General features: G+C 39.1%; 1 protein-coding gene across 1 annotated transcript in view; it reads right to left on the reverse strand.

Annotated features, from left to right (window-relative positions):
* Nucleotides 1–22,477, reverse strand: part of lrrc75bb (leucine rich repeat containing 75Bb) — a 33,455-nt gene that overhangs the window by 9,136 nt on the left and 1,842 nt on the right. Inside the window, exons 2-3 of the mRNA XM_055153515.1 lie at nucleotides 12,405–12,533; nucleotides 8,836–8,948 (exon numbers count right to left, since the gene is read on the reverse strand). Of these exons, the coding sequence (XP_055009490.1) occupies nucleotides 8,836–8,948; nucleotides 12,405–12,533 (242 nt within the window). The remainder of the gene's footprint in view (nucleotides 1–8,835; nucleotides 8,949–12,404; nucleotides 12,534–22,477) is intronic.

Here is a 22,477-nt window from a genome sequence, read left to right on the forward strand (position 1 = left end):
CATGTACGCCTAATTCTTGGACTTGACTGCTTCATTCTGTTCTCAAAAGTTTTTGCTTTGGAACATGGTAAACTCTTTCCCCCATGAAGACTACATTTGACGACTCTCCCTTTTTTCCTTAATGATGTGTTTTAACACCTCCGCTGTATCACTAAAGCCGTGATTTGACGACCATTACAAATGGCTCGGTTTTTCACATGTAATCAGAGGCTGTGATAGGTGGAGGCCACTACAACCCACATATATTAGTATGTATGGGTTGTATGTATGTATGTTGTTCCAAGTAGGCGTCCAAGGGGGAAAGAGTTAAAGGCCCTGTGTTATGCTATTTTCTGATCTATGTTATAATGTTGATTCCTCATCACAAACATACCTGGAGTTGTGTCATGTTTCATTCACTCATATTTAACATGCAAACCTTGTATATTTAGGCTGAGTTCTTCTCTCAAACGGAAAACACTTCACACATTCACATTGTGTTATCATGAGATAAGTGCTCCACTGTCTTTTCAAACTCCGTAAATGATCATGAGGTAACAACGTTATGATATTTCTTAAAGCTCATCCATTTTGTGTAGTATAGGACCTATAAAATGTGCAATGTGGACAGAATGCAAATATTGGTTAAAATTAAAGATTTAGATTAAAAAAAAAAAAATCGAACTGTAATACTAGTAAAAAAAAAATCTTCTAAATCATGCCCTTCCACTCATTTAGAGGGGGCTGCTCCACTTTCTTAACTTTAGCATCAGTTAGACTTTAATGAGAAGCCGTGAGCTAAGTAGTACTTCAATACTGTGCTTTTGTGTGAAACATGAAAGTGGTTCGTGCTTTCACCATCCAATGTGCTCTTGGTTCTTAGGGGATAATGGAACACTTTCTGGGAAGGAAAAAATAGCTCCAAAGCTCATTTGGATTAAATTTCAGTGAAACATTTAGCACATCCTCTGCCGACTTCATTGTGTGAGTCAATGGGCGACAGCTTAGAGCAGAGCAGTGCTTTTAGACATTTCTGATTGGTCTGGCTTCACCTTTATTGTTATAAGTTATAAGTTATTGTTGACACCAAGAAAATTAAACAGACAAAATCTTAAAAAATGTAAATGGTTCAAAAGTAGATCACATGGCACCCAGACTCATACGCATCATGTTAATTAGTGCAGAGAAGTTGAATACAGCTAACCCAGCTATGCCACTATCTCCTTCGTCGCCCAACTCTCCAGGGCTACCATGACATCAATCTGCCACACTTTACAAGAGCTCCAACCAGCCGCATCGCTTCTGAGAAACACTCACAATTACTGGGCAATATGAAGCCTACTATACAGTTATGAGGAAACGAGGGAACAATGTACTAAGCTTACTGCTAATTGTAAGGATTGCTTAGCAGAATCTATGTCCTGAAGAAAAAAATAGCAAAGCACAATGATTTATGTGGTCAAAAGGAAGAAGTATTCAACACTTTTTTACTGAAAGAAGCAATGACAGACAGTCTAAAGTCAGCCTATAAGGGGATAGGCTCCAGTCAAGCTGCAGCACAAGCAAAAGCTTTTTCTTCAACTAAGAACCAAACAATCCCCTGCAGAGAGTCTAAAAATAAGGTTAAAACTAAAAGGACCCAATGTTAACTTTGTCCTTGTCTTTATATGCTGAGATTAACACACGTGAAAGTGACATGGATTAGTGCTAATATAATGTGACTTTAGTCAAAGATAACGGCTGTGCTGCCAGTACAAAGCAGAGCCGTACAGAAGGACTGCCATGAAGAAAGCACTCCATGGATGAGCTATAAATTCTCTCCTGATTTGATTTGATGTGACAAACTGGAGAAAAGGGAAAACTAAATGCATAGAAACAGTGACATTATATAACAGTACATGACGGGGGAGTACGCCTGAGTCTGCTACAGCTATACTATGTCAAACTGTGGTTATGAAAGCAAAGCAGCATTAAAATGCAGGGCTCCAGCACTGGGCCTGATAGTGGGGAACTGATGTGTATCCAGCCCCACAGAGGAGGCACAGGGATAAGGCTGTTCCACATTTAGCCATTTGACATTTTACATATAAAAATAAAACGCCATTGTGAAATAAGAGCACACTATGGGCACTTCATACACTTCAACCTGCTTTTCTCCATTATATTATTGCTTTGCCTGCATTCTACAGCATTAAAAGTATCTATTTTGCTTTTCTTTCTAATTACAAAATGGAAAAAAACAAACAAATAACATATTCTTACTGTGAGCAGAGTTGCCTTTCCACAGATCTGACCTGCAACTTGGCCTGATGGCATCACTTGCTTGACTCCATGCAGATGGATATGTTTAATGCCATATTGTGGAACATTCCCGCCAAAGCAATAATATCTCCATGGAGACAAGCAGGTGTCAGATCATCCACAGAAAAGGTGATGATGTTTGTTAATATAAGATCTCTGTGGCCACATTGATAGTCTAATGTCTTGTAATGTTGTGATGCCTGTTCTGTGTCCTGAAGGTGGGGGCTGTGGATCCCTGTGGTCCGCCCCCTCATGCTCCTGATGTGGCAGCAGGGAGCCTTTAATTATTCACACTGAGGATGTGCTGTATGCGCCCGTGTTAAACAGAGAAGTCAAAGGGAAGACTCCAGTCAGGAGTTTCAGCTCACAATGAGACAAAACTCTGCACTTCTGTCACATATGGGGCTTTTAATGGCTCTTTTGTGGACTCAGAGGTCAGAGGCTGACCTTGTGGGTGAGTCAGAGGGAGCTGCAGAGTCAAAGTCAGGGCACACCCCAGGGTGACGTGCTTTTATATAATGGCACCATGGACCAGTCTTATTGCTGTATCTTCTGCTTTCTTTATCTACAAACACACTGGCACTGCATTGCCTGCTCTGACTGGCTAAGCTCAAATGGAAATCAGGTTTCAATAGTTGAACAGTTAATGAATTAGGTTTGGCATAAAAGACGTATCTAAAATAATTCTTAATGAATGTTCAGAAACTACTTTGGGAATCTTGTACTTTTTCATGAGCACATTTTGGACAGCAGTTGATGTAATGCAGTATACTTTTAGCCCTGTAACTGTAACTTGGAAATACTGTACGAGTTTAAACAGGAAATGAGTCTGAGGGGTTAAGTCTAAAATAAATAAAAAGACTTTGAACAGTGAAAGATTCTAGAGTGATTTTTGCAGTCGGAATTTAGTTCAAATACAACTTTCAAAGGTTTCCAACCCAAATACAGTTGTGTCATTTAAATCTGCAGTCACAGCTCTTCACTGGTTCAGGTTCCTCATCACAGTGGAATTCAAAGTCCTTTAGAGAGAGACAAGGCTGTGCTGGACAATACATGGACCACATGTTTATTATGGGCTATGTGCTATATGCTAATACAATACAAAATTTTGTTTGGTTTCTGAATAGTAATTTTGAGTACCTGTTTTTCAGTACTGTTATTTTTTCATTTGGTGGTATTCCAAACACTGTTCTAAATTAAAAGGAATACATGGCGCTACTTGGTCATGCAATTTTGGCTTTGAATAGAATGGTATTAAAAGTAAGAAAAATACAAAACACAGCTCTTGCATGTTTGATTTTTCATCTCTAACTGGACATAAATGAACGCATAACAAACAGTGCAGCCAAAATAAAGCTGAATATAGTTATATGTCATGTTTTTTACATCATAATCTAATGCAATGCAGTGTAAGAACTGTTCAACTCCTTACATAATAGATGAGAGGTATACTATATTATATATATACACACACGAGCGCGCGCACACACACACACACACACACTGTTGTACATATACATCTATATAATTATGTCTATATATTTTTGCTCTTTGTTATTATAATATATTGTGATGTGTGAGCTCCTGTGTCCAAATAATTTCCCTTATGATCCATAAGGTTTGTCTAAGGCTAAGTCTAAAAGTATTCCAAATATTCAGAATACAGTACTCTGACTGTAAGGGAAATGTGTTCTCAAAGTATTCTTCCCATCACTGTGAATCAGGTGTGTATTTTCTGAACAGGCCTGGGTCAAGCATCTCAAAGCCACACTCAAACTCCTGAGGCAGTTTCTGATCACACTTTTAAAGACATCATCCTTCCTCTTATGTGGTGACAGCAGCAGGTTCATGTGTCACAGTGTAAACATTGTGAATATTTTTTTAAGCTCCATGACTGAAAGCACAAACAGCATTGTCTTTACCGACGAGGGCTGGTGGCAGCAGTTTCTCCTGAGAGCTTTGCACCAATTATTCCCTCACAGGGAAGATGAGCAATCAAACCACATCTGCAAACCAAGTCCAATCTCTTTCAAATGTGCTAGAAGAGCCATTTGAGCAGAGACGAGAAAAATATAAGCATGATTAATCTGAAATTCAATCACAATTACAATAACATTAACACTCCTCCACACTTTTCAGTATTACTGTATCTGTCTGAAAATCTGCTGGGAAATACGCAGCGATATGAGCCCATCTGATAATTTATGAGTGACACTACAGCTTTGCGAGGTATAAATACCAGTAATAGCTACAGAATTAAGCTTATATTATGACACATGCATTATATAGGTGGTAGTAAAGACATTCTAAGTCAACTAAGTAATAATATTATCTTAGTCAACTAAGTAACAAACATTTTCGGGAACTCTCACACAGGGGAAGCATTGTCAAAATTGAAAAGGCAAAATAAACTTCCAGTTACTCCCAGAACTCCATCTTACTCAGTATTCTTAATCCTTCTCTCTAGTGTAGTCGTGCATACAAATCTTTACAGCCCTAGCATTCTATATTGAAAAAATGCACATATATGAAACAGTCGCCTCAATATTGTTTCATGCAGATATAGTGCATGTGCAGGAATCTACAATCGTTTGTCAATTTGATGAGCTTAAATCGATTCAAAGCGTAGAGAGAGAGAGATGTGGCTTGTAATAGTGCAGCTTTGCAGTCATCCCACCTCCCCCCGTTTTTGTCTGTGTCTGACAGTGTTTCCCTAGAGCCTCCACTCAAACTGCAGAGCGCACTGTGTGTGTGTGGCAACTGTTGAACAAAATGGACTCTCACAAGAAGAAGGAGAGAAGTAAGAAGAGAAAAAAATAAGCCCACAGGAAAAGACGAGAAGGAGAAAATCAATGGGGAAGAAATGCGTTTTAAAATAGTCAGGAAAGTGTGTTTTTTTGTCCAGTACAGCAGAAAGATAAAGATTATAAAGCCAGGCAATTAGATTCTGATGAGGAAATCAATAAAGCTTTTATTAAGACTGTAACCATGCAACTTCTCCTAATGACGCTTCGCAGTAATTTCATTGGAGATATTAACAATAAACTTTCAGGTACGGCTGCTGAAGATATGAAATCTTAATGATGTAATATTGAATTCAGGGGATGAAAAATGAAAACGAAAAAATGGGGATTAAAAAACAAAAACAAAAAAAGTAAGAAAAACAAAGCAGAGGGTACATGGTCAAGTGGGATCAACATTTTAAATTAAATCACTAAACCAGAAATAAACTAGGACTTAAAGGGCTTATATTAGCTATTTTAAATCTGTTTTATAATGTTGTGAGGAAACAACATTATAAAATAGATTTTAAAAAATAGCTAATTTCAAAAACACCTGTGGAGTTGTGTTTTGTTCTTAAATGTTTATCACACAAATCCTGCATATTTAATTGAATAAACACATACATTTAAAACCATGTTGAGGAACATCAACCAAAGCAATAGCATCGCCATGGAGATACGCAGGTAACGGACCTCAACAGAAAAATACCTTACAGTGATACTCGGACCTAACAATGATATTTTCATGTCTAAAATTAGCAAAAGAGAATTTCAGGTAAAGCAATAACATCTCCAAGGAGTCAAGCAGGAGCAGACTTCCCAACCATAAAAGTTCCATGGTGCACCTTTAAATAGAACCTCTTCTAAAATCTTACCTTTGGTCCATTGCTACATTCAACTTGCATGTTTAAGTGCGCATAACATAGATTGACAATTTATATCAGCAAACTGTAAGAGAAGGAATGCTATTAATTGATTTTGAATATACTGTTTTAATGCTAAAATTGCAGTATTGTGGAAGTGTACTTTGAAGCCTGGGTTTACACCAAAAGCTGTTGTGTTGTCACGGTTGCAGTAGTGAAAACAGTGAGAGACAGAGTTTGCTAATGAGCACATTGGGAGAGTCTGCGTGTTGTGCCTGCGCAAAGTGTTATTTCCAAACCAGAGTGGGAAGTGAACTCAAGCTGTCAAAAAATCTTTCAATCTGGGTTAATTGTTGAGGGAGACAGAGACTGGAGATCTTCATTAGAGTTTTTTTTTTTCATAACTTCACCTGTTAGATCCATGTTGTTTTTTATAGCATCAGATAGTATATGTGAGCAATAAGCCATTTGTACAGATACTATTTGGTTTTAATCAACTTAGGGCTGCAAAAAATTATTAAATAATTTTTAATGATCACAGCCAATCCTGTCAGTAACACCATGTGGTGTGGTGGAGAGTTCAGACTTCGGAGATTTAAATTGGAATATTTTCAAATCAAAAATTGTGATCAATAGAAAGTAAAAAACTTGTGATTCCTAATACCTAATTTTCCAATTAAACTTGTTAAGCAAATTACCAACTACTTTAGTCATTTTCAAAACATTTTTAATTACCACTATTTAAAAGTTTCTGGGATTAAAATTTAATTTTATGCTATTAATAACTGTATTAATTACTAGTAAAACGACTATTTTTTATAATAAAGAATCTTCCAAGGTTAGACAATCTCATACCACAATTTTACATCTTTTACAAGAAGAACAGTGTAAAAGGGGCAAAACATCACAACCTATTCTCAGGCAATTTAAAGTTTGTGTATCTCTTGTTTTGTTGCAGGACCAGACCATGGCAAGAGTGTCTGGCTGCAGATGCATGTGGAAAGTAGAGCTCCACTCTAGACCGGAAACACGTCACCTCCGCTTTTATGCAGATCTATGGGGCGACAAAATTATATATTTTGACCGCAAATACATATTTATTAAATAAGATTTGTTCACACATATATACACAGAGCAAAAAGCCAATCCAAAGGGCGGAGAAAACATGTGAGTACACACTTTTAACATTAAATCACCACTTAAACAACTGTAAACGTAAAATACAAAACAACAAAAAAATAAAAAAAATAAATCATAAATAAAAAAAACAACACAAAACTGTCAAATAAGTTTGTTTTTAACTCCGTGAACCTTGACGATTTGAGCTAAAAGTTTGGCTAGTAATCTGCAACTAATGTGATGAAAAGTCTGCTCAGACTTTCATATTTGGACAGATTTCCATCAAACACTAATATATTTAATTTTACTATCAAGGAAAAAGTGATTTAATGAAGGTACGAGGAAGAAATGCCACGTTTTCATGGACAGGATTAGCTCAGAGATAAGGTAAAAATGCACATTATTTCATGTATTAAAATTAAAAGACACAGTTTGACTCTATCAAAGCTTATATTTACTTGTAAATCACGTAATATAAGCCTCCATGCATGCATTTCATTCATGGAATACATTATCTGCTTTTTACAATCTGTGCATTTTTATAAAGTGAAAGTAAATAATACTGACTGTGACAGAGATTAGATTTAAGATGGACATGAGGCTCATTTAACAGATTTGTGCAGACACTGGTGTAGTTGCGACCTGACTGTGTCTGTTAGGCCTATCACATCTAATACCATAAAAATGAGAAAACTGTTTAAAATGTTTTATATTAATTTTCTTTTCTCATCTGCAGCCTCCTGTATGAGGACACAACACACTGCTGCGGCCACAGAAATGTTGGCTGATGAGATGCTCATGATTCATGAAATGGGTCAAATGCAGATGACAAAGTAAAGCCCACACTGAGCTGGAGGTGCTGTCCCAGACTCCTGCCACTGATTAGGTATGGCGCATGTTTCAATGAAAACTCCAGTAATAATAAGAGCTGCAAATGATTCAAGATTATATTGAAATCATTTAAATAGAAAATATACATTTCTCAAATGTGTGGAATTCCTCTATTAATTTAGCTGTTTCAAGTTATATAAACTGCTTTTGGGTGTGAATGTATATGCTCTGTGAACCTCATTTTCCTGTAATAGTTTTGTAGTTCTCAGTATGGGTTCTCACTCTGCAGGACAGGACTTTCAACCAATCAGATGTAAGGCCCATTCTGCTCTTCCTCCTCCAGAAGACAAGAGACACATCAGACTGAATGGTCCAAGTACACTGGGTCCAGACTGCAGAAGACCTGTGGGGCCTCTGGTTGCATCAGGCCTTCCTCCTGCACATTCTGTCTACTGCTGTCCTAATGTGTCCTGATAGTGATGTGAAAATGCAATTTAGGTTTAACTTCTAATTTCCTGCAGAAGTGAAACAGTAAAGTCTTTTCATCTTATCTAATGAGTGCCCGAACAGCTTCATCACTGAAGAAATGTCCCATGATAAATGTGGCCTTATATGATCTTAACAAGTGTGTGAGACAAAACTGAAAACATATCATTTGTTCATAATTAGTTTATTTAAATGTCAATCTATGCTGACATTTGATTCATGATGAAATGTGTCATTTAGTTAATGTCTGCTTTGATAGTAACTAATTACCTGTACTATAAGAATGTACTATTGTACTGCCTCATTGTGTTCACCTCAATCTTTTATCCTCTGTCTGTTATGCTCAGCCTGTTAGCCTGTGTCTGTTAGCCTGTGTCTGTTAGCCTGTGTCTGTTAGCCTGTGTCTGTTAGCTGTTTGAGCAGAGGATAGATGTGAGCGCACTGGGCACTGTGCAGTCAGTGATGACACTCACCAGGCCTGAGACTTCCTCCTGGGCACGCTCTGTCTGCTCCACTTGGAGTGAGGCGTCAGGTGGTAGATCAGCTGTCGGCAGATCTTATTGGTGGACTTGAAAGAATCTGTCTCCTGCAATACAAAAGATACATCATATTTCTTTGATACAACTCCGATAAAACTAGGTGGTGTATAGTGGTTAGCTGCAGTGCATGTGAGGATGACTTGGTTGTCACAATATCACAATATTGTCTCATCTTTGCAGGTAGAAAAGACATTAGATCCAGCTGCACGGTTTTGGGGGAAAAAAAATAATTGCAATTTTTCTGTATACATGCATCTTGAATTTCAGACTTCCGGTCATCGCACAATGCATACTAGGAAGGACCCACTGAAAAAGTGAGCATCAGACCTCCATGTTTGATTTCCCAATGGGATGTTTCTATTGTCAATCCTCCATTCAAACTGTTTCCCTTCCCAGTGGAATTGAAAAATAGTGAAAGGCGAAGGCGATGGGCAGTACTGATCCACAGGAGGACAAAAAAGGTAACTTTTGGCTTAGAAAGCATCCCGAGTTTGCGGCAAACATTTTGTACGCCATCAAAGCAAAATCCTGATCCCTCCCTCAACCTTGGTTACGAATTTAAAAAGTCAACGCCAAAGCGAAAGGCACCTGCTGTTCTCCAAGGAACACCTTCCACTGCAAAGTGACAAAGACATGATGTTGCTGTGAAGCCAGTTGAAGAAGAAAGTGCTAGCTCAGCCTGTTTGTCTTCTGTACCTCTCGCTTAACAAACAGGATTTTACTTTGTTGGCACTCCACACAAAATATTTGCTGCAAATTCGGGATGATTTCTTAGGCAGCCAAAGGTTACTTTTTTCATTCTTCCTGTGTCAATACTACCCATCACCTTCGCCTTTCACTATTTTTCAATTCCGTTGGGAAGGAAAACAGTTTGAATGGAGGTTTGCAGTTACACAGATCTGATTCCATTTTGCATTTATGGAGTTTGCAAACTTCCAAAGCCCATTTCTCGAGCCGTTTTCCGCTGTTGGGACATCCACCAACCACAGACTTATGATGCCCAAATCCCATAACTAAAATATGACAATATCAGAACCAGAAACAAAGGCGATATGGTTCAAAAGACTTGAAAAGATTGGCTTTGACAATAGATGCATCCCACTGAGAAATCAAACATGGCAGTATGATGCTCACTTTTCGGAGGACCCTTCCCAGTATGTATTGTGCGATGACCGTAAATCCGAAATTCGGGATGCATGTATTGCGGTTTGATTCTTCTGTCCATAGGATGGGCAGGAGCATTAACCACAACAACACAAAAATTTCAATTTCAATTTCATGTTTGTAGAAGTCTAAACTATTCAGGCAAAACAAAGACTATATATTTTAATGTTTTTATGACATTCTATCTAAATAATTGCAGCCTTGATAACTGTGCTAACTCAAATTTCAGTTTGAATGAGATTTATTATGTAGCCCTAATTCAGAAAACTCTGAAATAATCTTTACTAATGTGAGATGAGTTTTATAGCACTACTTTACATAGTGGGAAATCCATCCATCCATCAAAGTTTTGGAAGAGTGATAAATGGTGGAACAGAGCTTTGTGAGGCAAGTTCAAGTCCAATAAATAAAGTGATGCCTAAATATAAACATGCCTAAAAATAACAGCATAAAAATAAACATGACTAAATATGATGTGATTTATGAATGCCACAGATGGATGGATGTTTACAAATGACATATTTCAGCCACTTTTTACAATACTTCTGCCCCCTCCCTCCCAGGCAACTCTCTCTCCTTCCTCTGCTTCCTCTGCTGGAGACTTTGATTTACTTTGTGAAGGGAAATCTAATTAATGGTACAACACAACAACATGGAGAGAGGAGAAAGACACGGAAGCAATTTACCTAAAGACGATTAACCATTCACACGGCTGCCTTCACTTTGTGTGCGGACTGACACGTAATGTAAAAGACTGAGCTTTGTTTTATGTAGGTTTAAGTCCCCAATTAGTGTTTTTTTGCTCTATGGTTAAGGACTACGTCTGGATTTTAGACCCAATTTAGTGTATCTTTTTCATTTAATTATTCAACAACATAAGTTCTAGGCTACTTTGTAGACAAGACAAAGTCAAATTGTGGTTGTATTTTGATTATGCTCTAAATAAATAACTAAAAACTGTGCAAAGATGTTGCCATTACAAGCAAGTCAAATAGTTTATGTACAGACCTTTATGACTACAATGATCAAGAATTTACCCAAGAACTAGCAAGCTCATAACCAAGTTTGGACACTATATTAGTAGGATAGGGCAAGACTAGTCCTTTTTGTAAAATAAAATACTACACAAATCCAAACAAAATCATTAATTTACTTGTAGAAATCTATATAAAGTATATCAGCATTTATGTTTGAATCAGACTAGTATCTCTGTGACAGTACTGTTCTGTGATCAAATGCCTTGACTCTATAGGGTTATTTTTGACACCCCAGGTCACCTGCTTAAAGCTAGACTATCCTCCTCTTCCTGAAGGGCTTTCCTCCCCCACAAACCCAGGTAAGATGACTCTTTCTCAGTCAATAATCATCTGCACCAAACTGCACTCACTTATCAGAGATGCTTTTTTCTTAAAGTGATAAGTCCAGTCTGGCACTAGCTGCCACAGTCCCTGGCTCACTCTCTGGCTGATCCTTAAAGACTCTTTGGAACATTAAACTGCAATTTCCTGATTTGTATGCCATGCCACATGGGTCCTTAACTGCTGGATAGATGAATAACAATGGTGTTTATAGAAACCACAAAGCCCATTAAAGTATCAATAAAGTTGAAAATACAGGAATGTAGCACCTATTCATTATAAAAATGTTACCTCTCAATAAAAGAATATAAGTCTAATACAAACATCATTTGGCACCTGCTTCTCTGTCTGGTCCTGACCCGTGTGTGGCCTGTCTCCCAGTATCATGAGTCTGCCCCCTGGGTCTGTTTGCAGCTGCCTTTAGCATCAGCCCAATTTTGCTAATGTGACACTGGCCCCAGCACATCTGCTCCTCCCACACCTCTGTGCTCTTCAGCACAGGGTCTGAGAGACACAACCCCAGCTTTGGCTGGAGCATCATCCTCACCTCTGCATCAAAGGTCAGCATGGTCAATGAGTATTTTGTGGTCTTTTTAGGCAATCCATTTTACAAGTTGTAGTCTTATGAATAGTGTTAATTATGTTAATGTAGTTTTAGAAGCAGGAGTACATGTTAACTACAGCCACAGAACATCAAGGTCATGTTGCTTCTTGCTTTTCCAAATAAACACAAATATATATACAAATGATGTATAATAAACCAGAGCCTTTGTCACAAATCATGTCATTTGTAATCCAGGGGTAAATGTTCCTTTCACAAAAATTCAATTGGATTTAGTAACTTAATGGACTTAATAATCCAAATGTTCCAATCACATCACATACCAGAGCACTTGTTTTTAATGTTACAAATGTTACAAAAAATGTTACACCAGTTTTACACCAGTGTAAAAACAAAAACAAAACATAAAGCAGTCATACCCTTTTGGGACACTGCAAATCCCTGGCCAGACTGAGCAGTAGTTCATGGGAGATGGGGTCCACCAGGTTGAGGAAAGCCGCATTCTTGTACAAAATATCATTGAGTGACGTTCCCTGGAGTCCCAAGTCCTGTAGGAACAGAGGAGGGCTGAAGTTAGACAGAATGAGCACAACATCAAAGCACTGAATGTTGAAGCTGTTAAGATTACGGGAGATAACAAGCTTTGGTCGACGCTGTGTTTCATTTTAGCCTCACAATGTGTTGAGCTGAAGTTTTATCATAAAGTTATAGAGCATGTAGTGAGGGGAGAGTCAGTTATACATAAAGTCACATTTGAGACTAAAACAGAATTGCTTCACAATGTTGATGATACAGTGATACATATTTAAATAAAAATATGAAAATTATCAAAATTATAGGGCTTAACTGGGGATTAGAGATTGATCAATAATTGTTTAGAATCCAGAGCAAGCGTAGCCGATAAGATCAGTCAAGAATATCAGTCTATGCTGTATTTTGAAGGCCAGTAGTTGAAAATCAAATGTTACCATGATATATCGGCTAACCAATAGGTTTGTCTATCTCTATTATACGTCAGTATTGTAATTTTACGTATCTCCAAAACATGAATTGCCATATTATATATTTTTAGATACATCACCTCTACTAATGAGAACTTGTTTCATAGATAGATTTGTTTAATGTGATTTTTTTTCTCCATTTACTGTACATCCATATGTGTACATTGGAGGGAACAGTGCTGTCAGCATCTGATGTAAAAGTGTGGGACTTCACACACAATGCCTCCGGTAAAATGGCTTTGCTGTACAACGTGCTTTGTAAGCTCTGCTCACAGCACAGGCACATGCAGAGGAAAACTCCCATCAGCACTTTCCCCTCCCCCAGACTCTCTGGCTGAGTTATTGCAGCAGCACTTGGTGGGTTTCCCTGATGATGGGCTTTCCTCCAGACCAGTGCTTCCTCCAGTCTATGGAGAGGCGAACCAGCTCACAGTAACAATACATGTTTTTCACTGTATTTCTGAGCACTAAAAACAACCACATTGAAAAGAGAATTGGGAGTGCCAGTAGCTCAGTTGGTAGAGCATTCACCCACTGATCTGAAGGTTGGCAGTTCGATTCATCACAGGTTGAGTGGTCAGATCCACTGACCCACAGGTTGGCTGGTTGTGATTCCAGCTCACACAGATGAATGCTGCCATTGTGTCCTTGGGCAAGACACGTAACCCACCTTGTCCACAGTGTCTGCGTACACTGGTGTGTGAATGTGTGTGTGAATGGGTGAGTGGTTCCTTGTTGTAAAGCACTTTGACCACCTTGAAGGTGGAAAAGCGCTATAGAAAAATGTGACCATTTACCAAGACTGCTGCAAATCTTTAATAGCATATTGAGGAACATTCTAAGCAAAGCAATAACATCTATATCGCTACCAAACTCTTTTCTAATTTTGGTGGTACAGTAGATATCTATTGTTCTCTCCTTCATATTCAAAAAAAGAGTATCTGATCTCATGTATTCTTATGACAAAAACTCTTGCTTCTGACAGCACAGCACAGCCCACACATGGTCATTAAAATTATATTTATTTTATCCCAGTCCTGCTGTACATGTCAAGTTAGCTCTTATATACATTAAAGGTTGTATAGAGGATTTTCCAAGGAACGAGAAATCCAGCGACTGTTTGTTCTTTTTCAAATGTTGCGCATGCGTGAAACCACCCCCCCTCCCCTACAGCTCCCTACGTAGAAACGCCTTCTCCCGCCTCCTCTTTACGCCAGAAACAGGTTTGTTTACAGCCGGTGCGCTGCACATGACTTGTAAACAACTAACTACAGTGTTGGTTAGGCAAGGCGGAGAAGTGAGGAGCGGGGGGAGCGGGTGTGCGGACATTTCGTTCGCGGGCGAGAAGTGAGGAGCAGGGAGAAGAGCGGAGCGGGGAGAGAGAGGAGAGAGGAGAGGGGAGCGGTGCGCGGAGATTCCGTGCCCGGAGAAGTGAGGAGCAGGGGAAGAGCGGAGCGGGCAGCGGGGACAGGAGCAGGAAAGGGGTGCAGAGAAGGTTGCGCGGAGATTCCGTGCGAATGAACTAGCTACAACACGCAGCAGCAAGCGGACTCTTTCTTTGCCTTGAAAATTACGTTTTCAGACATAGGATATCGCTTTCATGTCCTGAAAAATTTTTGTGTAGCTCTTGGAAATAAAGTACGTTTTCATAATAAGCAGAAGTGACCTGTCCAGGAGTCATTTGGCGACCAGTGCGTCAGTCTTTAGACCCTGCGTCTGCTTCAGTCGCGCCATCGCTGGAATGAATCTTCAAGAATCACCTTAGTTTGGCTTCGCTGCTTTTCCCCTTGTCTTCTTCTTTCAGCGACCTCAAAAACAGACTTTCTTTTGTGGTTAACTGCTCCTGGATTCTTGTCTGCCATTGCAACAAACTTTGTGCTAACTGCGAGGAAGATATAGGTAAAAAAAAGCCGCTAAGAACTGTTGCGTTGGTGGAGTAAACAGCGTCTGTGCGGCTTGCGTCTGTGGACTGCGTGACAGGCGTACGTAAACCACGTACCGGCGGCGCGCAGGCAAGTCAGTTACGCTAGAAACGTAGGGAGATTGATTGACAGCCTGTCAGCTAACAGATAACGAGGCAGTGTCGTTATCTATTGGCAAATGTTTAGCCCCACCACGTCCAGAGTTGATGAATTTTTATTCTCTTTTTTTTGGTCATCATAATTACAAGGCTACTGCATCTCTATAATGCTATGATTGACAACTTGAAACAAAAAAAAATCCTCCATACAACCTTTAACATACAGTCCATAGCGTTTAATAGTAAGGTTACGCTTTTATTTTGGTGATTTCCTGTGTGAGCGGAAGTGAAGGTAAAAAACGTTAGCTTGGTATACAGAAAGACGCAGAGTAAACACAGCAGAGATAATATACAAGACAAAAATCTAACAGACATGAATGAACAAATATTAAGTAAGCAAAATAAGATTCAGAGCACACCAATATATGCATCCCGAATTCTGAACTTCCAGTAATCTCGCAATGCATATTGAGAAGGATCCTCTGAAAAAGTGAGCATCAAACCGCCATGTTTGATTTCCCAGTGGGATGTGTCTATGGACAAAACCAATCTTTTCAAGTTTTCTGAACCATATTGCTTTTGTTTCTGGTTCTGATATTGTCATATTTTAGTTATGGGATTCGCACATCGTAATTGTGTGGTTGTTGGATATCTAACAGTGGAAAACGGGATTCGGAGGTTTGTGAACTCCATAACTGCAAAAGGGAATCAGATCTGTGTGACTGCAAACCTCTGATCAAACCGTTTCCCTCCCCAAAGAAATTGAAAAATAGTGAAAGGCGAAGGCAATGGGCAGAATTGATACACAGGAAGGATGAAAAAGGTAACCTTTGGCTGCCTTTGGCTGAGCTAAAGAGAGATGATCTGTTAACACAATACACTGAAATAAGAGGTCACATGGCACCTTCATCTGACGTAAGGAGAAAAACCGATACATGTGAAAGGAAAGGATAAAAACTCTAGAAGAGGAGCACATGAAACAAATCGCCATTCAAACAGAAGAGTTGGAATGCTTAAGAGCTGAAAAGGAAGTCGAAGCAGCTCGTGCGAGGTTGGAAACCTACAACAGAGAGTTATCACAGCTTGATGATGCAAGGTCAGTGAAAAGTGAACAGGTGAGCCCAGAGTGCTCACCCAGAAAGACTGCACCGCCTTTTACCTTACCTGCACCAACAGCTTTCCCTAGTGTCAGTCAGCTTGCACAAGCTGTGCACAGGCTGCATAGCATAAGAATGAACGGACTTCCCACATCAGAGCCAACAATGTTCAGTGGTGAGCCAATAAATTTCATTGAATGGAAGTCCACTTTCACATCTCTTATTGAACAAAATAGCGTCTCAGCAGCAATCAAACTGTACTACCTCAAAAGATATGTGACTGGCCCAGCTTGAAGGGACTTTCTTCAGAAACGATGGAGAGGCTTATAGAGATATCTGGGAAAAACTGAATCAAAGGTACAGCCAGCCATTTGTAATACAAAAAGCATTTAGAGAGAAGCTGTTTAACTGGCCAAAAATATAGTCTAAAGATGCTGATGGACTAAGAGCTTGGCAGACTTTCTAAATGCATGCATGCTTGCTATGGCTCGTGTAAAAGGATTACAGATACTCAATGACTGTGAAGAAAATCAGAAACTATTACGCAAAATACCAGATTGGACAAATGTAAGATGGAACAGGCATGTGACAGAGACACTTATGGACGGGTGTGAGTTTCCCAGTTTGGTGACAAATGGTGATAGAAGAAACACAAAGGAAATCTAAAGGAATAAGGCAAGTGCATTTAATACAAACACAACTGAACAAGGTAACAGTAGAGCAAAGAATAAAACACACTCATGCATGTCATGTCAAGGAGACGCATCCACTCTACAAGTGCCCAAACATTCTGAAAATGTCTTTAGAAAACAGAAAAGAATATGTTAAGACAGTAAGGATTGTTACGGCTGTTTGAAACAAGGGCACAGTACTAATGACAGCAGACGCCGCCCCACTTGTGAAACTTGCTATAAAAGACACCCAACCTGTCTTCATGATGAAAATTACAGCAACAGCCTACACAGAGAAATGCAAGGTCATGTGAGCACAAACAATGCAACACAAAGTAACTTACCTGAAACAGCCACAACCATTCAAGACAATCAGCCATATGGTATTCAGACTGATTTAGGATGGAGCATAGTTGGTAACTCAGTGCCTGGCAATGATACAGACACAAGTAGTCTCTGTCACACAGTAACCATCCACCCTTGCAGATGCAATACGTGCTCTAGAAAAGGACTTCAGAGAAACTGAGAGAAATGAAAAAACTGTGTCTTAGGAAGATCTCATGTCCCTTGAGAAACTTGAAGAAGGCATAACACAGACTGAACATGGACATGACGAAATGCCATTGCCATTCAAGGAAAGGACACTTATGCCCAATAACAGACAACTTGCTGAAAGCAGACTCAATCAGGATGAAAAACACAGAAAGGACTATGTCACGTACATGAACAGCATCATCAAAAGAGGTGATGCAGAAGAGATGTGGTGATCGTACATACCGCACCATGGCATCTATCATCTAAAGAAACCAGAGTGGCTGCGTGTGGTGTTTGACTGCTCAGCTAAGCACAAAGGTACATGTCTTAATGAACATTTACTGAATGAAGCCGACAAGATTAACAATCTATCTATTGTACTTGTGTGCTTTTGACAGCATCAAATAGCTTTAATGTGCGACATAGAAAAGATGTTCCACCATTTTAAAGTCAATGCAAATGATTGATTCCAACTACTTACGGTTCTTAGAGTGGAAAGATGGTGACTTTAGTAAACCACCTCAAGCATACAGGATGACAGTACATCTCTTTGGTGCTGTTTCGTCACCCGGCTGTGCGAACTATGGACTCAAATGTTTAGCCAAAGAAAACAGCTTTGAGTATCCTGTAGGTGTACAGTTCATTGCCAGAGACTTTTATCTAGATGTCGGAATCACAAGTGTTGAGACAGTTAAAGATGCTGTTCAACTATCTAAGGAAGCACACAATCTATGTGGAAAAGGTAGACTAAGGCTACACAAATTCGTGTCCAACAACAGTGCTGTTCTAAACAGCATCCCAGCTTCAGAACATGCAAGACACACAAAAACAAAGGACTTAACATTCAGGGAAATACAAACAGAATGAGCACTCGGCATTCATTGGAACATAGAAGAGGATTGTTTTACTTTCAACATTGCAATAAAAGACCAACCCCCCTACCAGGCGTGGCATCTTGTCCACAATCTCAGCAATATATGACCCCCTGGGATTCGTTGCTCCATATGTCCTCAATGGCAGAAGAACATCTCAATCCACAGTGGGAGAGCTGGAAACAAAATCTGAATAATCTGAAAAAGTTGCAAATAAACAGATGTTACGTTCCTGCACCATTTGGACATGTCGTAAAAAGGGAATTGCATTACTTTTCCGCTGCAAGCACATCAGGATATGGACAATGTTCTTACTTAAGAACAATTAAGAGAAACAAGGATGTTCACTGTAGCTTTAGTATGGGCAAAGCACGTGGACAGACTCAAAGGTCACTCTGAGGTACATAAATAACGAAGACATTTTCACACATTTGTCGCTAATAGAGTACAAAAGATCTGCAACAATACCACACCACAGCAATGGTTTTATGTACCTACCTGTGAAAACTCACTGACATGGCATCAAGAGGCACAACAGTAAATGAACTTCTGTCATCCAACTGGCTCACAGGCCCCCACTTCCTGTGGAAAAAGGAGATAGATCTTCCCACAAAAGAGACTATTGAACTTCCCATAGGAGACCCAGAGGTGAGAAAAGTGCAGACACAAAACACACAAACTGCAGAGCATAAAAGTCTCAGCGATCTTCTCACCAAGTTCTCATCCTGTAGTCAGTGCTGTAGCATGTCTCAAACAATATCTGCTCAAGGACAGATCAAGGTTACTCACTGAGAGGCAAAACGCAGAAATCATTATCATTAAAAATCTTCAAAGACATGCATATTCAAATGAAACAACGTCAATGATCAAAGGAAAAGCATTACCAAAGAACGATAAAATGCACAACTTGAATCTCTCCTTGGATAAAGACGAAGTGCTCAAGGTAGAACGAAGACGACTTGACTTATCGCTCCCAAACTCATTCAAGCATCCAACTGTCATTCCAAGAGAACACCATATCACAAAGCTGATAATTGCTCACTGTCACGAGAGAGTTAGTCGTCAAGGAAAAGGATTCACAAAGAATGAAATATGGTCCAGTGGTTACTGGATCCCAAAATTAAGTGAAAGTCTCATCCTACATTTGTCAGTGTGTGCATTGTCTGAGTCTACGGAGACCTGTGGAAGGACAAAAAAAGAGTGACCTCCCCACTGAAAGAGTTGAATATTCTCCACCTTTCACATACTGCGGCATGGACGTTTTCAGCCAATTCATGACCAACAGGCAAGAAAAGAACACAAATGGTACGGTCTCATTTTCATGTTTCTGTTCACGAGCTGTACATGTAGAAATGTTAGAAGACCTGTCAACATATGCTTTTATTAATGGACTAAAGTGCTTTATTGCTTTTAGAGGCTCTGGCAGACAAATAAAATGTGATCAGGGTACTAATTTTGTTGGTGCCAAAAATTAACTGGATGCAGCAGATGCAGATGAAAGAAATGGTGACAAACTGACTATCTTTCTTGCTGAAAAACAGTGTGATTTTGTTCTTAACACACCTCATGCTAGTCACGCAGGTGGAGTATGGGAATGGCAAATACGGACTCAGGAACGTTCTCAATGCCACATTAGTTCTCATAAAAGGACGGCTCACTGACTCATCCCTCAGAACCTTCTTGTGCAAAGCAGCTGCAATAGTAAACAGCCGTCCACTGACAACGGACAGTCTCAGTGATCCAAACAGCTCGGAACCGCTGACCCCGAATCACCTTGTCACTATGAAAACCACAATAGCATTACCTCCTGCAGGACATTTGGTTAAAGAGGACTTGTATGCACAAAAACGCTGGCGTCAAGTACAGTATTTAGCAGAACAATTTTGGAGCAGATGGAGGACAGAATATCTTCACAACATCATGGTCCAGCAGCGATGGCACATGCCTAAAAGAAATATGCAGACAGGTGACGTAGTGATGGACAAGGATGAAACTCAACTGCGTTCCCAATGGAGACTTGGTAGAGTCTTAGACACTGTAACAGATTCAGATGGACTTGTGAGAAAGATTAAAATTGCCTTTGCGGACAGAAATCTCAGTAACAAGAGTGTACGTTTGCATAAAATGTCTATAGTGGAAAGCCCAGTTCACAAGTTAGTTCTACTGTTAGAAGGTTAAGAAAAGTAGTGTTACACAAGCTAAATGTACTGAAATTTTGAAGTTTTTACATGTTTACTATGTTGTTACTTTTGGTTACATTGAGAAATTATTTGTTTTTTATGTTGTGTTTGTAAACAGCAAATAATTTGATGGGAGTGTAAAGGTCAAGTTAGCTCTTATATACATTAACATACAGTCCGTGGCATTTAAGAGTAAGGTTACGCTTTTATTTTGGTGACTTCCTGTGTGAGTGGAAGTGAAGGTAAAAAATGTTAGCTTGGTTTATAGAAAAGACGCAAAGTAAACACAGCAACGTTAACGGTGAAAAACAAAAACAACGGTGAAAAGTTAGAGCAAAAAAAAACCCTAAAGATAACAACAGTCGACAGGGGAACAAGGTTTGTTTTATTTGTGAATATATATTTGAGCTTCTTATAATTCATATTGAATTAATGTTAAAATATGGATAACGGTTAAACTATGTTGTTCTTGTCTAGCTCTTACTTTGGTTCTATGACACGGCAAGGAAAAGATTAAAAGTAATTTAATCATCAGTCTCAATTCGACTGGATGCTACACCTGCCATTGTTTACTACGACAAATGTGGCAACTGTCAGGTGACTCAGCATTTATTTACATTATAACCTTTGCACTGACAGTCTTTTTACAGCCATATTATCACATCGTGTGGAAAATTGAAGCTGACATTTCCCTGATGAAGTCATGAGTGGCAGGCCTACAGCAGTTTGCCTCCAGCACAATGTGACGAATGCAGTTAGGTTAATATGAAAGGTGCAGTGTTGTAGTTGAAAAGTTTACAGGGCAGTTTCTGTAAATTTTCTATTAAAAAGAATTATGTAATCTTTCCTAGCCTTAATTGCTAGAGCTGAGTGTAGAATGAAATAATAATCACAATTAGCAATCAAGGATGAGATACATAATACATGTTTGTTGGCTACCTAGACACGGGTCGCACTAAATATTTATTATGTGCAAATAAAATGATAGCCTTAAACACTAAATGATGATGAGATTTTAAGATGAAATGCAGTACTAACAACAGAAGCCCTGAATGTATGTGTTGAAATTGAGACACACAAATAGACGTCTTACAAGATGTTGACAGGTGTCGGTTTCTCTACAAACATGTTTAAGTTTGAACTGGATCCAAGCACAAACTCATCTGTATTAAACAAATGACGGATAAGGTCCAGTTAATTAGAACATAAATATGACTGCTTATGTCATAGCTTACTGATAAGAAAGAAAATGCTCTTAAAATTGTACCTACACATTGCAAATGGTAAATGTGTAATGCTTTGGACAGGAAACTAATTTAAAATTAAGATTAAAGGTCATGCTTTAATGTCAGTAATAGTAGCTCTAACATATTGATGAAAAAGCAGGTCTAGTGCTTGTGATTATGTTGATGATGTTGTCTATGCATTAGTTACTTTATATAATTGATAAGAATGTTTGTTGTTTGTTTAAGACCCCAAATGTATTGTCTCAAAGGCCCATAGGGCTGAGCAGAGTTGATGATACAGCAGTAGTGCTGTCTTTTCTCCTCCAAATGAAACATGTTATGGACCTTAGTCATCTCAAGGTGATTATCTTCTCGGAGTGGCAAAGCTGTTTTACTGCTACATGACAACAAAGGTGGAGATCTACAGCCAATCCCCTCTCAGAGCCTCAGTATTATTAGTCAAACACTTGGCTCTAACCCGAAATGCTTAAGCTACAACAGCCTTCTCCTCAGTGAGCACTGGTGAGATTGTAGTCACTGCTTCGTGAGCACTTTTATAGCCAAACAAGTGTTGGGAAGAGGTCCTAAGCCCACAAACCAGCAGAGGTCAGACTGATATGTGTCCTGTTCTGGGAGGGCACCCATTAAAAGCATTACAAAAAGGCAGAACATTCAGCTGATTGAGTGAAACCTCACAATCAAATTACCTCAAACGTATATTGCGCGACTTCTGACTCACAACACCAAGAGCACTTTAGTATTATCATAATTTTTTTTTTAATTAGACATGACTGCTTTAGCAGAAAAGCTTTAATTACAAACACTTCAACGCTGATGTCATACACGCTGACAATAACACACACTGACACAAACATTCAACTCCATATATGT

This window comes from Boleophthalmus pectinirostris, unplaced genomic scaffold (genome assembly GCF_026225935.1).
Source record: "Boleophthalmus pectinirostris isolate CB_2022bp ecotype Guang Dong unplaced genomic scaffold, ASM2622593v1 HiC_scaffold_18, whole genome shotgun sequence".
Classification (NCBI taxonomy): Eukaryota; Metazoa; Chordata; class Actinopteri; order Gobiiformes; family Gobiidae; genus Boleophthalmus; species Boleophthalmus pectinirostris.